Here is a 17,058-nt window from a genome sequence, read left to right as displayed (position 1 = left end):
CCCACTGGAATTGCATGAGGATCTTTATCCAAGCTCAAGTTTGGGCCCCCAACCTTCCTGATGGAACAGGAAAGAGTGAACCCCCCAGGTCTAAGTGTACGGGCTTATAGAGGAAAAACCCGCAAGCAGGTTTTCAAGCCGTGGCATTACATGAGAGGGTAAAGGAATGCTGTCCTTCAAACCTACGTCTGCCTTTAAGCTCTTGTCCTTTTTTCTTGTCACGTTAGTGCAGCTATCTCAGTGCCTGTCCTGCTGGCTTAAGGAGATAGGTTTGGTTTTCTTTTCTGCCTTATGAGGTCTCTTTTAACGTGTCCTATCAGAGTCCTCAGCACTGTCTCTTCTGACTAACTGGGCTAGAATACAGAACTCTTTTGGGGTAGAGGAATTAAGGTCTTCTTTATGTACACATGGGATCAGTCTCATTGAACAAACCCATCATGTCTGTTCAAGGGGAATAATCTATTTGGAATGAACAGTGGGTATTGTTCTATTGTAAAGGTGCTGATTTGACAAAGGGACTTTACCCAGGCAGGTACCTTGCCCTGATATGGTTTGCAGGGTTAAAGCCGGACCTTTTTGTGACCATATATATGTAGTGTCTCTTTTAGACACATTATATCTAGCTATTAACCCAGTGTCTTTATAAAAGAGGGGTCTAGCACTATAATATAACCAACAAGAGGTGGTAAGTTCTGGAAAGTCTGTTAACTGTCAAGCCATGAGTGATCAGCCAGCTGACACAAATCAAAAGTCAAATCTGGGAACCAGGGTGTCCCAAGTGTCTTCTTTGTACAAGCTAGTTGGACACGATAGTCAGTCTCAGGATTTTCAATTACCCAGGTCGGGTCAAAAGGCTGATGTGAGTCAGGGGCTTCAGTATATACAGTTAACAAGAAAAGTAGGCTCAGGACAGGGTTAATTTTAGCTCGAAAGGACTGGTGCTACTTTTAACTTTCTACTCCTGTGGTGGCTGTGAAGTCAGGTGATCTTTTTCTGGGGAAAGGGGATCAGCTGGTCTCACATGAGTGCAGAGCACCCAGGCAGCAATCCCGTCCACTTTAAAGGCATTTGGCCTGGTCAGCAGGATAACAAAAGGTCTTTTTCACCTGGGCTCCAGCACATTCCGGAGAATTTTTTTTTTTTTTTTTTTTTTTTTATGTAGACCCAGTCTCCTGGTTGAAACTTGTAGAGTTCACACGATTTAAGCCAAACATATTCATGAGCTCACTGGGTAGCTCTGACCTTAGTTATTAGTTCATCATATTTTAATTCTGCAGTAGCTGCCGACTGAAGGTTAGGTGGCAGTGGGGGCAGGGACACCATACGTGATTTCAAAGGGGGTTAGTCTCATCTGGCAAGGAGAACTCCTCACCTGATACAGGGCAAAGGGAAGGAGCACCATGCAGCCCCTACCAGTCTCTAAGGCTGATTTAGTTAAGGTCTCTTTTAATGTCTTACTTATTTTTTTAATTGCCCTGAACTTTGGGGTCAGTATGTACAAGAATTTTGTCACATCTTGACTCTTGGACACAAATTCTGGTCCATTGTCTGATCCTACCATATGAGGGAATCCATACCTGGGTAAGATATCTTCTAGCAACTTCTTAGCTCCTACCTTTGAAGTCTCAGTCTTTGTTGGAAATGTTTCCGTCCATCTGGAGAAAATGTCTACAAATACCAGCAGATATTTATAGCCATATCTTCCCTGCTTGATCTCTGTAAAAATCAGTTTTCCCAGTAGGCTCCCAGTCTCTTACCTTGAAGTCAGGAATTTGGATATTTTGGTGTTGCTGAGAGTATTGGTCAGCTGACAAGCTTTTAAGTTTGTCACTGTATCCTCAAGAGTGTTGTGTATATCCTTGGAAGTCACCTTAGATTGCCTCGCTGTGTCTGTCATTCATTTCATTTTTATGTGAGTGACTCTGGATCTTTCTGAGAACAGTTCTTGTTAAAGAGGTAGGTAATATTAGCTTACCTCCAGCCGATCGCCACCAGCCCATTTAATTTTCTTTTTCTTGTATATATCAGTTGCTCTGGGTGGTTCAGGTAGGACAGTGGCCAATCTAGAGATGGCTCTTTCTTTTAAGGCTACCTCTTTAGCAGCCTTGTCAGCCAAGTTGTTACCTCTAGCCGTTGGTTCCTTCTTGGTGTCCTGTAGAATTTTATCTTTATTTTTGACAGTTCTTCTTTCTGCTGTTAGGAGCCCTCTTTCCTCGTAAATGGCTCCTTGCACATGAGCAGTTGTAAATGGATATCTGGCTGTCCCTGCAGATGTTAACAGCCAGTCCTTTTCCTATGATAGGGCCTGCGTTAATGTTATTAGCTTGGTTCTTTGATCTGAAGTGCCTGGAGGAAGAGAGTGAGTCCAGATTACCTCTGTTTCTGTAGTGGTCGATGCCCCTGCTCTCCTCTGACCCTCTTGGGTGAAGCTGCTTCTGTCAGGAAAACCACATCCACTCTGTCTCTGACAGAGGAAAGTCTCTCAAGTTAGGTAGGGTACTGTGTACCTGGGCCAGAACCTCGTTACATTGATGGAGTGGACAGTGTAAGTCAGGGTCGGGTAGGAGAGTCACAGGGCTTAGGGAAGACAGGCAGCTGGAAAATAACTTAGCCAGGGTTGACTAGGTCTGATAATGAATTATGTAGGCATTACTGAGCCATCAATCAGAAGGCTGCTTGAGTACCCCTTTAATTGCATGGAGGGGGTTAGTTACAATCAAATTCGGTCCCAGTTACATCAGCATCATTTGTTGAAGATACTTTCTTTTTGCCATTGTAAGGTCTTTGGCTTCTTTGTTAAAAATCAGGTGTCCATTGGTGTGTGGGTTTATTTTTGGGTCTTTGAGTCTATTCAATTGATCAACCTGTCTGTTGGTATAGAATACCAATATCATGCTGTTTCTATTACTATTGCTCTGTAGTACAACTTAAAGTCAGGGATGATAATATCTCCAGAAGTTCTTTTATTGCTCAGAATCATATTAGCTATCCTGGGTTTTTTGGTTTTCCTTATGAAGTTAAGAATTGCTCTTTCAAGGTCTGTAAATGAATTGTGTTGGAATTTTGATGAGAATTACATTGAATCTGTAGATTGCTTTTGATAAGAAGGACATTTTCAGTATCCTAATCCTACTGATACATGAGCACGAGAGAGCTTTCCATCTTCTGATATCTTCTTTAATGTCTTTTTTCAGGGACTTGAAGTTCTTGTCATACAGGTCTTTCAGTTGCTTGGTTGGAGTTACACAAATATATTTTATATTATTTGTGACTATTGTGAAGGGTGTTGTTTCCCTAGTTTATTTCTCAGCCCATTTATTGTTTGTATAAAGGAGGACTACTATTTTTTTTTAAAGTTAATTTTGTGTTCAGCCACTTTGCTGAAGGTGTTTATTAGTTTTAGGAGTTCTCTGGTAGAATTTTTTATATGAACTATGTTCATATCAGCTTTATTTGTAATAGCCAGAATCTGGAAACAACAGCAGAAGAATGGACAAAGAAAATGTGATTCATCTACAGAATGGAGTACTACTCAGCTATTAAAATAAAGGAGATCATGAAATTTGCAGGAAAAAATTATATTAGAACACCCTTAGCTTAGGCACTAAGATCAACAACTATGTATACGTATGACTACTATCATATCGTTTGCAAATAATGAAACTTTAACTTTCCAATTTTTATCCCCTTCATCTCTTTCAGTTGTCTTATTGCTCTAGCCTGGACTTCAAGTACTATATTGACTGGCTATGGAGAGAGTAGATAGCCTTTTCTTGTCCCCAATTTTAGTGGAATTGCTTTAAGTTTCTCTCCATTTAAATTGATGTTGGCTATTGACTTGTTATCTATTCCCTTTATTGTATTTAGGTTTGTGCCTTGTATCTTTGATCTTTCCAAGGTATGAAGGGGAGTTGGATTTTGTCAAGGGCTTTTTCAGCATCTAATGAGATGATCATGTGTTTTTTTCTTTTACTTTGTTTATATCATGGATTTTGTTGATATATATATATATATACATCCCTGGATTCAGTTTGCGAGTATATTATTGAGTATTTTTGCATCAATGTTTATAAGGAAGATTGGTCTGAAATTCTCTTTTTTTGTTGAGTCTTTGTGTAGTTTAGGTATCAGGGTGACTGGCCTCATAAAATGAGTTTGGCAATGTTCCTTCTGTTTCTGTTTTGTGGAATAGTTTGAGGAGTATTGGTATTAGCTCTTTGAAAGTCTGGTAGAGTTCTGCACTAACACCATCTAGCCCTGGGCTTTTTTTGGTTGGGAGACTTTTAATGACTGCTTCTATTTCCTTAGGAGTTATAGGACTATTTAGATAGTTTACCTGATCTTGATTTATCTAAGTGGTGTCTGTCTAGAAAATTATCCATTTCTTTTAGATTTTCAGATTTTGTGGAGTACAGGTTTTTAAAGTAAGACTTAATGATTCTTTGAATTTCCTCAGTGTCTGTTGTTGTCGTCTCCCTTTTCATTACTGATTTTTAAAATTTGAATATTGTCTCTCTGCCTTTTAGTTAGTTTGGCTAAGGGTTTGTTTATCTTGTTGATTTTCTCAAAGAACAAGCTCTTGGTTTCATTTTCTCTTTGTTTCTAATTTATTGATTTCAGCCCCAAGTTTGATTATTTTGCCATCTACTTCTCTAGGGTGTGCTTGCTTCTTTTGTTCCTAGAGTTTGCAGGTGTAGTTTTAGATTGCTAGCATGAGAGTTCTCCAATCTCTTTGTGAAGGCATTCAGTGCTATGAACTTTCCTCTTAGCACTGCTTTCATTGTGTCCCATAAGTTTGGGTATGCTAGGCCTTCATTTTCATAGAATTCTAGAAAGTCTTTAATTTCTTTATTTTTTTCCCTGACCCAGAGATTATTGAATAGAGAGTTGTTCAGTTTTCATGAGTTTGTAGACTTTCCTTTGTTTCTGTTGTTGTTGAAGTCCAGGTTTAATCCATGGTGGTCTGGTAGGATACAAGGAGTATTTTAATATTCTTGTGTCTGTTGAGGCTGTCTTTGTGACTGACTATATGGTCAATTTTAGAGAAGATTCATGAGATTCTATGAAGAAGATAGATTTTGTGTTTGGGAGAAATGTTCTCTAGATATCTGTTAGGTCCATTTGATTTATAATATTGGTTAATTTTATTATTTCGCTGTTTAGTTTCTGTCTTGATGACCCATCCATTGGTGAGAGTGGGGTGTTGAAGTCTCCCACTATTAATGTGTGGGGTTCAATGTGTGAGTTAAACTTTACTAAAGTTTCTTTTATGAATGTGGGTGCCCTTGCATTTGATGCATAGATGTTCAAAATTGAGAGGTCATCTTGGTGGGTTTTTCCTTTGATGGGGATGAAGTGCCCTTCCACATTTCTTTTGATTACTTTTGGATGAAAATCTATTTTATTAGGTATTAGAATGGCTACACCAGCTTGTTTCTTGGGTCCATTTGCTTGGAAAACCTTGTTCCAGCCCTTTACTTTTAGGTAGTGTCTATCTTTGTTACTGAGGTGTGTTTCTGGTATACAGTAGTATGATGGAGCCTGATTACACATCTACTCTGTTCGCTTGTGCCTTTTATTAGGGAATTGAGACCATTGATGTTAAGAGATATTAATGAACAATGATTGTTATTTCCTGTTATTTTTATGGTGGTGGTGTTTAGGGGTGTGTATGTGTTTCTTTTTCTTTTGGTCTTGGTGGTGTGGAATTACTTATTTCTTGTGTTGTCTGGGTATAGTTACCTGCTTTGTGTTGGAGTTTTCCTTCTACTATCCTCTGTAGTGCTGGATTAGTGAAAAGATATTATTTAAATTTAGGTTTGCCATGGAATATCTTGTTTTTTTCTGTATGGTGATTGAAAGTTTTGATGGATATAGTAGTCTGGGCTGGCATCTGTGATCTCTTAGAGACTATAAAAACAGTGCCTTTCTGGCTTTTAAAGTCTCTTTTAAGAAGTCTGATATAATTCTATTAGATCTGCCTTTATGTGTCACTTGGCCTTTATCCCTTTCAGCTTTTAATATTCTTTTTTTGTTCTGTACATTTAGTGTTTTGATTATTATGTGGTGGAAGGATTTTCCTTTTGATCTAGTCTATTTGGTGTTCTGTACACTTTTTGTATGTTTATAGGTATCTATTTCTTTAGGTTAGGATTTTGTTGAATTTTGTTTCTGGACCTTTGTGTTGGGAATCTTTTCCTTCTTCTATTCCTCTTATTCTTAGGTTTGACCTTTTCATAGTGTCCCAAATTTCCTGAATGTTTTGTGTTAGAAACTTTTTAGATTTAGCATTTTCTTTGACTGATGTATCAATTTCTTCCATTGTGCCTTCTATGCCTGAGGTTCTCTCTTCCATACCTTGTATTCTGTTGGTGAATCTTGTTCCTGTTCTCTTTCCTAGATTTTCCATATCTAATATTCCTTCAGTTTGTATTTTTTAAATTGCTTCTATTTCCATTTTCAAATCTTGACCAGTTTTTTTTTCATTTCTTTCACTTGTTTGATTGTATTTTCCTGTATTTCTTTATATTTATTCATCTCCTCTTTAAGGGCCTCTATCTGCTTGGTTGTATTTTCCTGTATTTCTTTAAGGGACTTATTTGTTTTCTCTTTAAAGGCCTATATCATCTTCTTAAGATTAAATTTAAGGTCATTTTACTTGCGATTCAGGTGTGTTAGGTTATCTATGGCTTGCTATAGTAGGCTACCTGGGTTCTGGTGGTTCCATATTGCCCTGGCTTTGGTTGATTGTGTTCTTATGCCATCTGGTTGTCCCTGGTATTGACAGGCCTCATAGTCCCTAATGGGAGTAGGCTTCTGGGGCTTCAGGTAGAGCTAGTAGTCCCTGGTGGCAGAAGGCCTCTGGGATTACAGGTAGCAGGACTCCAGGGATACAGGCAGAGCTATGGCCTGGGAAATGGAGTGCAGAGGGGACAGCGTGGAACTTGCCACTGCTGGGTTTGCTTGGAGGGGCTGGCAGACAGGAAATTATGGTAGGGGTCTCACCTGTTGGTCCTTGATGGCTGCAGGCCTCTGGGATTACAGGTAACAGTGTGGACTGGAAGATGGATATGTAACTTTCAGTGCCACATTCTGGGCAGCTTGGTTGGAAGAATGCTTGGAACTCTCTTTCTTCTTAGTGGTTTTAGATAGTAATGACAGTATGAATCTTGGTTAGCTGTGTGTACCTTCCATAGAACCTGGCACGGATCATCCATTTATGTAGGTGTGTCTGCATGTTGTTGAATAAGTCATGGTGAGGGCCAGTGAGGACCCTCTATTCACTAATGTTCCCTTAGTTGAGTGGAGAGATTCTCTGTGTTCAACTGGCTCACTGGGTCCTGCTGTCATTCAGGAGTTATTTCAACTTTCCAATACATACAGCTCAAAGATATCAGATCTTGTTTTTTCTTAAGAGATACTTTTATTATAGGTAATACTTGCTGACATTAAGCTACATCTAGAAAACACAGAAAGGTGAAAAAGAGTGCCAGTCTCTGGTTTTTCCTTCATAACCTACAACATGAATGATGTATTTACCAGAGACCTCACATGAGCATGCATTAGCTGTTTGCTGGGAAATTCAGCCCAGAGACCCAGGTTCACAAAGTGTCCTAAAGGGATATTGGCCTTATGGCCTATGCCTCGTGCCCAAGCACCCCATGGTTTACTGTATCTGCAGCTGGCAGCTCTTTATTTCTTTGGAGCCGAGGAACAAAAAAGCTTTCAGATTACACGGAGAGCCATGTCTTGCTTTGAGTGTGTGTTTAGAGTGAGGAGCTGGGGGACTGCAAGGGCATTTCGGGGAGAGGAGTGTGGCTTTGTCACAGTTGATCGTGTGAGCAATTGTGAGGTCTTCATACATGAGTCTTGCTACCTCTCTCTTGGATGGAATGGTGAACTGGGTATGGGTGACCTTGCTGTCTCCTCTGAGACTTTGTTGAGTGACTCACGCACGGTGGTTTGCATGTCCTCTGTATTGCGAGTGGCCCTGTGCATTTACAGACATTCCTACTGTGTGACCGTTGAATATTTGAGCAACCAGTTGGATCTGCAGCCAGAGTGAGCCTGGCCAGGTGTGAGATGTGTGCTGAATGTGCATGTGTGACTGTGAGGTCTCCATGTGAACATGTGAGTATGTAGATATGAAGTCTGATGCAGTGTCTTGCTCTACATGTCTTCTGTTCTGCCTGGTATAGGTCTTTGCTTGTCTGTACTGCATGCTGTGCCTTCCCTAGTCCCTGATGCCCGTGAGAAGAACAGCCTCATTTACAGTCCTTATCAGCATTGGCCTCTGTATGATTCAGCCCTGATTTGTGGAAGTAGCCACCCCCACGGTGCAGATGTGAGGCAGAGGCTTGCCTCATGAGGGGTTGTGAGGAGGCACAGCCTTCAGTGGGTGATTATTGGGGTGGCATCCAGGAACGGGCCTTCACTGTTAAGACTTATTGGCGTCCTCTGGGTCCTGCCTATGGAGACATTCCTCTAGAGGCTCAGGGATGTGGCTCCATTTCCCTAGACTGATAATGTTTTCAGGGTGTCTCTGAAAGCCTGGGCATGTACACACTGGTATATAGAAAATGTACACCCTGAATCCATTCAGAGAGACCCCAGGGCCAGGCATTCAGAGGCTTCTAGGCTGGGGCTCAGTGTTTTCTCACAGGAACTAGAAACACCTGCTGTCTAGGCTCTCAGGGCAGAAACTGGGATAGTAGCACAGACTTGAAGAAGATAAGTAGTAAAACTGTGTCTTTGCTACACCCACCCATCCAGAACCTTCAGGTACCCACAGACCCGTCTCAGTTGTTCCAGCATTGACCATCTATGTGAATAGGGCCCTGTAGCAAACAGTGACTGTTGGTGATGAGGTGATTGTAATTGTCGGGAGTGAGCTGTGGACCATGTTTTAGGTGGAGTGTCAGAAAAGGACACTGTGTAAGTAACACTGAAGCTAAAACCCAAACTCACAAGCCAATGAGGAGACCTGGAAAAGCCAAGATGGAGCAGGAATAGTCAATGTTTAGAGGAGGAAGAAGTTGGCCATTTGGTTGCATATAAGGAAGGAATCAGATTATAGCAGGGTCAGCATCCTTTCTAGATCATGAGTATTTAGCACTCTGAACAAGACAGTAGCTGCCAAAACACATAAGCATTTAACTGTGTTCCAGAGGAACTGCTTAAGAAACAGGTGGTCAGTGGTTTCTGATCCTAGTTGGTAGAGAAAAAGGAAAGCCAGAGACTTCAGAGCCCCCAGGCCACATTTCAAAGATGGTATTAATGGTGGGCTTTATACCTTTGGGTAAAATCTTGGAATACCTGCAGAGGGTACCCATGTCAGAGCTGTCTGTTTGGAACTTGGCCAGGGTCCTGGGGACCAGAGACATTGATTGTTGATCATCCAGTCAGGTACCCAGTAGCTCTGGACTCCCTAGTCTGAGAAGTGAGAAAGGGCTAGAATTCATGCAGGAGTCACGGAGGTAATTGGCTCAGTGACCTGTGCTCAGGAAGATGTCCTCAGAGTGGGTGTGGACATGAAGGGGATGTCCGTAGGTGGGTGGTGCCTGTCCTGGTAGCCCACGGTTCCTGAGCCCTCATCAAGATTTGTTCTGCAGGGTCTCCATTTGCTCGTGCCAGCCTCAAGAGTGGGAAGACGGAGAGCTCATCGTACTTCCGGAGAAAGGAGAAGATGTTCCGGTTCTTTATCCGGCGTATGGTGAAAGCACAGAGCTTCTACTGGGTGGTACTGTGTGTGGTGGCCCTGAACACACTGTGTGTGGCCATGGTGCACTATAATCAGCCTCAGCGGCTTACCACTGCACTGTGTACGTATTCTCATCCCGCCCCCAGGGCTCTCCCAATCACTATACTCTGTAGCCTGGAAATCCTGGTACTGGATACTCTGGATGCTACCCCATCTCTGCTGCATAGCCTGGCCTGTGTCTGGGGCCTGAAGATCTCGTTTATCCAGCTAGGTCCTCATCATGATTGTACCTTGATATGAAATGAGGGCTTCTTATGGGAGTAGATCATGGTGCGATCAGTGGCAAGGTGGCAAGCCAGGCTGGTAGACTCAGTCATCAATGACTTCGTTTCTTGCCTCTTTGCCCTGAGGCTGCTCTCACCACCCTGGAGGCCTGTAGAGGCAGAGTTGTGCTTCTGTATTTTCGCAGGGATCTCCTGACCACTCTGTCTTTTTGCCATGGCCGAATTGGGGCGTTTCCCTGTCCCCCACTGGGGCCAGCCAGCTTGTTGTCTCGTGTCCATGAGTCCCTCACCAGTCACTGAGATCTGAGTTATATTCAGCTGGCCCCAGTTACAGTTCAGGGAAGGCAGAGAGGAAGAGCTGGAGGCTTGAGGCATCCTCTGCTTGTCTAACATTAGAACTGGTCCTCAGAGGGGGATCTTCCACATCACATGGGGTGCTGCATCCCTCAGGTGTTGAGGAGAACTACTGCTCTGCTTTCTGTTCCTGCAGGGGTTGGCTGTACTTACCCAGTGGGTATGGGGACTAGGATGTGTTTTCTGTTCACTCTCTCCAGAGGGGCTCTGTGAGCCAAAAGTTTTCTAAGTCATTCAGAAGAGCCCTTTTTGACTGGCTCAGTGTTATCCCCTGATGGCTGCTCTTATGTAACCATAGGCCTTATTCTATGGAGAACTGAAGGGCTCCCATCAGATATAGGCACTGACAGCCCCATGGTAGCCAGTCACATGCACCCATGTGTATATTTTTTGAGAGTAGGATTCTAGGCTGTAGCTTCCTAAAGTTCTGTGTTCAAGTTGATTACTTGCCTCATAGGAAAAGGTATAGAGGTAGCAGAGGCTAAAGGAATAGTGGTGTCACCAACCACTAGCCTGAAGGTCAGGGATAGTGTGCATCATACGAAGCAGGCTCTGGCTCCAGGTCACCTGTACAAGAGGTGGTTTGGTATGTCAGGACTTTTCTTGGGACAGAGTTCATTGTTTCTGTTGGTTCTCCAGGCTCACATCCCCTGTCTCCATCCCCCATTGGGGTTGGGTGGGAACCAAAGATCTGATCCTGTGCCCTCAGTTGTTCAGGCTTATACTTCTCTCATGGGAGCCAGTGATATCTCAAGAGTCTTTAACCACAGAGTGTTTGCTGTCTGAGTAGAATAGATGTATATGTTATGGGGTATTGTCTGCTTACATGTCTGATGATGTGTATGGGCATAAAGCTAGAAGTGCCCAATGTTGGGCTAGGCCACATTGGAGAGGCCTGCCAGGAGATGTGTCCCTTGGTGCCCTCTCTTCTCAGAGGTTTTCTGTAATTCCTGGCTCTTTTGGCCTCATTGAGGGAAAATGGACGAAGGAAGGAGATCTGAATGTTTCTCCTTAGCGTTGAAGAGAGTCTTTGGTGGCTAGACTGACCCAGCAAGGTAGGGCAGGCTTGCCAGAGCCTGAGGGCATGCTGTACAAAGGTAGGGCAGGCTTGCCAGAGGCTGAGGGCATGCTGTACCTGATGCAGACCAACTGGGGCTCTGCCACTCTACAGATGGGCTCTGTCCATCTGACTGCCCATCCCTAATGGTCCCAAAGCACTACTTTGAAGACAAAGCTTGGAGATGAAGAGAGAAGCTGTTGAAACTTATCGTCCCGTGAGTCTTACGAAGTCTAACGATAGACAGCATTCGACTCTGTTCCCATGGCATATTGGCCTCTTACTAGAAAAAAACAAACAATTTTTTTGTAGGAGTTAATTTCCTCCTTTTACACTATGGGTCCTGGGGACCAAGTTCAGGTTGTCAGGCTTGATGACAAGAGCCTTTGCCACTGAGACTATCTCACTGACAGTAGAAAAACACATTTAATCATCTTTCTCTGACTCGCTTTAGCTTGTAAGTCCTAGAGAAAACGATGACTGTTGTCTTGCAGGCCAGTTCCCAGCAGCTCTGGGGCCTGCCAGTTGAATGAAGAATGCAAGAATTAAGGAAGGAACCCTTTCTCGCCTCAGAGGGAGGGTCTGGTCGTCTTGACAGAATATAAGGACATTTCTGACTGCTTTCTCTGAAAGAAAATTTAGCCCCTGACAATTCTTGTCAAACCCTCTTATTTATTCTGAAAAGCAAGATTGGTTTGTGAAAAGCCCAGTAGCACAGGAGTTGCTCTCGTGGGTATGCAGGTACTTTGGGCTTCAGATAGGAATGTTGGGTCCTTCCGTTCTGCTAAGTGTTTCTTTTGTCTGCTGAGCTGTTTCAGGCAGGTATGTGCAGCTATCACGTTTCCCCTGTATTTCATACCGACTAGCAACATTGAGACCTGATGCTGGTCACTTGGGTGGTGTTAAGCCTGATAGGCCAGGGTCCTGTCTCTGCCCTCAGCCTACTTATCAGCACCCCGTGTTAGATTCAAGTACCTGAAAATTTTCACAGAGGCTCCAGCGGGTGTGCTTACTCAGTTAAGTTGTTCTTGGGTTATAAAATGGATTTCCCTCTCTGTTTGTGTGGTGCTACAGAGCGAACATCTCAACTGCTGCAAAATTGACTAAGCATTTGGAGAGTGGTAGGTGCAGGTGAATCTCAGGGTGCATTGGCATGGAGGAATAGACTCATCCTTTATCTGTTTCATCAGGAGGCCCCATGTCCTTGACAGAGGCCCTGTGTTAGTTGGCTACTGGCTTTCTGGTGACAGGGATCTTGGAAAGTTATCTTTCATCTTTTGTCATGACTTTGTGATTTCTGTGGCTCTGCTCTGGGTTCTGAGTTACTGTGCCCTGATCAGAGGTCACAAAAACTGTTGGTGCCTTTGGTAGCTCATGCTAGACGGTTGGTGGAGAGGTTTCCATTTAGTAGAGGCAAACACATAAATAAAGTTCAAATCAAACATGGTTCTCTTGGGGTCCTTAGGAACTCACTCTGTAGGCCAGGCTGGCCTCGAACTCAGAAATCTTTCTGCCTCTGCCTCCCAAGTGCTGGGATTAAAGGCATGCACCACCACTGCCCGGCTGTTAGGAAGTTTTTATGGGAGCCTCTTATGAGGAGGCTGAGACCCCTAATGGAGTTAGGGATCTGGAGCCTGGAGCCAGAGGTAGAAGGGCCATCGGGGTGTCCCCAGCCATATTGTGCCAGGCTCCTCTGAAGTATCTGGAGGCAGCTCACCCAACCATTGAGTACTTGTTACCATACAGACTGGACCTGGGATGCCTCGTGATCTTTTAGTTCTTTATCCCCCTCCTGAGCTGTGTCTAGAGCAGGGGGCATAGAGCAAGGCTCAGGGGGTCAGAGGTGTGTGGCAAGGGGTCAGTGGTGTGGTGCTGCCAGGCCTGGCCAGAGGCCAGGTGAGGGGTCTGAGTTAACCCCTCTCTTCTCTGACTTCTCCTAGACTTTGCAGAGTTTGTTTTCCTGGGTCTCTTCCTCACAGAGATGTCCCTGAAGATGTATGGCCTAGGGCCCAGAAGTTACTTCAGGTCTTCCTTCAACTGCTTTGACTTTGGGGTGAGTAAAATGCCTCGCTAAGCCCCTTCTGTCAGGTAAGTCTGAGCTGTGCACAGACCCCTCCCCTATGTGTTTTCAGTGGGCTGAGCTCTTGTAGAGGGAGGCCTATCCTAGCTCCATCTTGTGGCCAGAATGTCAGCAGCTGCTTTCCTGAAGGCTCTGATCCTATGTATAGACCAACAATCAGTCAAGGTTCTGTAGCTCCTTCTGTGCCTAGGATCTTGTCACTTGGTAGCTCAGTTTTCCCAGTGAGCTAGGGGACTGTGGCCCAGCATCCTACCATCCTGCAGTCTAGCCTGGGTACCTGTCCCTGTGAGTCTGGGAAAGAACAGTATGCTGTGCCAGTCTTACCGTTTTGAAGAGTGTGTGGTAGGCCTGGTTTGGTCTCTTCCTAACCTTTATGGGTCAGAGAGCTCTCAGTGATAACTGTTGCTGTTGCCGTTGCTTACCCTGAGAGTAGAGAGCAAGCCCAGGGTAGAATCGTATAGAGCATGAAGGATGTGCTTAGCCCAGAGCCCCAGGGTCGGTCCGATTGGCACTAGCCTAGATGATGGATGGAATGACTTGGAATGCTGGATGTGGACTTAGCCAGATGGAAGGAAACTTCAGCATAGCTTGAGGTCTTCAGTCTGTTGAGTTGTGACACTGTGACCCTACTTCACAGGAGCAGTGGGATAGGCTAACTTTCATAGGCACGTCTACTCAGAGCAGGGTTTGTAGGGAGCACAGAGGAGCCACAGGTACAGAAGTGAAGGAGTGCAGTGTCCCCGTAGTATCAGCTGCTGCTTGCAGCCTGGTGTCCATGGGGCTCTGGGTTCTGGCCCCAGAGCTCTCTCTTTCTGGGAGAAGTAGCGCATATGTGCAGCTAGACAGTATTCTTAGCCTGCCCGATCAAGAGGGACTCAAAAGAGATATATTTTTAAAAAGATTTCATTTTTAATTTTAATTTTGTGTGTGTAGGTGCCTATGGAGGCTAGAGGTGTCAAATGTCCCCAGAGCTGGACTTACAAACTATTATGACCATTCGCTGTGGGTACTGGGAAGCAAACTTAGATCCTCTGCAAGATCAGGGCGTGCTCTTGACTACTGAGCATGCTCTGTAGCCCCAGGGACCTGGTTTGTTTTCTATTGCCTTGGTCCTTCTCAGTCAACCTGGTATGCCTCTACCTGCACTTTTAAAAAGGGCATATTGGGCATTTGAGGCTATTTTAATGGATATATTATAGACCTTCTTGGGGTTTACCCCATTAGATAAAAATCAACTCCTACAGAATATGTCCTCTGTTCATGTTTTTTTTTTTTTTTTTTTTTTTTTGAGATATATTACTGGTAGCATCCTGTAGCATCCTGGAGGGCTCACTGTCCTAGGAACAAGCATGGGCTATAGCTCTGTCTCTCAGTTCCTCAGTACAGAGTTGGTAGTACAGCCCAATCTCTTACTCCTGAGGACTAGGTGGGAAGTCCACCCTACCCTTGTAACTTCTTTACGACTGACTGGCCTGTGAGTCACACGAGTGATTCCCTGTCAGAACTAGCTTTTGCCCTTTTTCAAGTCCATTGAAGTCATGGCGCTGTTCTTGGCATCATCTTTATGCCATGCCCCTTTTCAGTGTTGGCACCACTTGGGATCTGTAAAGGCTGGGCATTTTCTGAACCAGCAGGTCCGCGCCCTTCTGTTAGATTCTCCTTGCTTTTATGTTTGGCTTAAGCAGAAGGAAAGTCCAGATGCTCGGCCTGTGATCCCCAGAGGCAGATCACACCTCACAGTTTACTGAGTCCCCACAGCTATAAGCAACTGTGGCCTGACTTCTTGCCAGGGGACCATGGCACATACCTTCTCTGGCTGTCAACAAGATTTCCCTTGTGTCCTTGTAGGTCCTGATGGGCAGTGCTTTCAGTGTCCAGGGCACTTGGTACATTCACTGACAGGCCACTCAGAACTTGTTCTCTGGCTCCAAAACTACTACCTACTACTTTTTGTTTTATTATAACAATATACTACCGTGCTTCTAAAACCCACGCTGGTTTTTCCTACTCGGAAAGCAGTGATCTCAATGGTGAGTGGCTTAAGGCAACAAACGCATCATGCTTCACTCTCTGTGAGGGAAGAGTTCCAATGTGACACACCTGAAGGCCTCTGGCTTGCTCTCTAGTGAGGCTTTAGTTATCCCAGTTCCATCTTGGGGCTACTGACCAGGCTCATGGCCCTGCCTGCCACAAGCTCTGTTCCTGGTCACCTGAGCCTCTCCACAGGCTACTAGAGTGCTCCAGGAAGAAGAGCCCAGGGCAGCAAGATAGACAACATGACATCTGTGGCTTGTGCAACTGGGGAGTAGGGTGGGCATTTACTGAGAGATGGAGTCACACCAGCATACATGCTCGGACATGTGCACATGTGTGTCAGTTTCATCCGTGTATGCTCAGGTGTCCAGATACAGATGTGCCCTGTGTTGGTGCTCTTTGTTACAGGTGATTGTGGGGAGTATCTTTGAAGTAGTCTGGGCTGCCATCAAGCCAGGAACCTCCTTTGGAATCAGTGTGCTGCGGGCTCTGCGACTGCTGAGGATATTCAAAGTTACCAAGTATGTTATCTGTATGTTCCTTTCTGGGGAAATGGGCAGAGGCAGCATGTGAGGCTGGAACATAGGGGATGGTGGGTATCTCAGAGCGTCTTCTGTGCCTTCTGGCTTAAGTACAATATTGTTTATGAAACAACACATGCAGGGACCATCATGGAGAGAGCCTTTGGGCCTTAGGGCATCCTTAGGGCTGTCCTTAGCAGACACAATGCTGTGGTCTCTTCCCTGGTTCTCTTTATATTCTGTGGCCCCTGCAATTTTATTCCATCTTCTCTTAAAGTGACCAGTTTTGTCTTCCAGGCCTTCAAAAGTGACTTTATGGTGAATAGAGAAACCAGAAATCCTTGTTTCTTTAAAAACAAAACAAAACACCTAGAGGTCATCATATTAAGTAAATAGAGTAAGTCGTATTCAGAGAGAGACAAATTATATGATTGTTCTCATATGTGGATTCTACACACACACACACACACACACACACACACACACAGACAAGACTGTCTGGGGGAAGGAAGGGAAGGAGCTGTAGAGACTGAGGTGTGGGTGTGGTAAAGATGCATGATGTATTTGAATGATACTGTCTATGAATACATGCTAGGGAAAATAAAAGAAAGCAGAAGTTCTCAGAAATCTTTCCATTGTCCTGGCCTAGGTTTGCCCATCTACTGTGCAAGGTGGGAGCTTGGTCCTTACCTCCTGACGGCCAGCCTGGTGCCGACATGGTGCTTGTTCTGGGCTTGATTTCTCCACCTTCTGATCCCAGCTTTGCTAATTATGACAGTCACTAGACTCAGTTTTTAGTTCCATTTCACATAAATCTTAACTAGAAGAAAGTTGCTTCATTTGTACATGAGGAGCCTGAAGCCCAGGGAGGAGACGTGGGATGGGACACAGGGACAAGACCCTCTGCTTCCCACCAAAGATGCAGGAGGGAGGAGCGGGAAGGAGAAGGACCCTCTCCACAGTGGTCCTAGCAGTACTAGAGACTGCTATGGCTGAGCCTGTTCGTGTTTCAGAAGTCCTGATGCTTT

General features: G+C 44.4%; 1 protein-coding gene across 23 annotated transcripts in view; it reads left to right on the top strand.

Annotated features, from left to right (window-relative positions):
* The window catches only part of Cacna1b (calcium channel, voltage-dependent, N type, alpha 1B subunit), a 159,341-nt gene that overhangs the window by 47,245 nt on the left and 95,038 nt on the right, over positions 1–17,058 (top strand). For all 23 annotated transcript variants that reach the window (XR_003950091.1, XR_374052.3, XM_006497634.3 and 20 more), the window contains 3 exons: positions 9,612–9,821; positions 13,336–13,448; positions 15,918–16,030. Coding sequence is in view for 21 of the 23 variants with exons in the window: in XM_006497634.3 (XP_006497697.1) it covers positions 9,612–9,821; positions 13,336–13,448; positions 15,918–16,030 (436 nt within the window). In the remaining 2 variants the exon portion in view is untranslated. The remainder of the gene's footprint in view (positions 1–9,611; positions 9,822–13,335; positions 13,449–15,917; positions 16,031–17,058) is intronic.

This window comes from Mus musculus, chromosome 2 (genome assembly GCF_000001635.26).
Source record: "Mus musculus strain C57BL/6J chromosome 2, GRCm38.p6 C57BL/6J".
In the NCBI taxonomy this organism is placed as follows: domain Eukaryota; kingdom Metazoa; phylum Chordata; class Mammalia; order Rodentia; family Muridae; genus Mus; species Mus musculus.
This window is presented reverse-complemented; position numbering and strand designations above follow the sequence as displayed.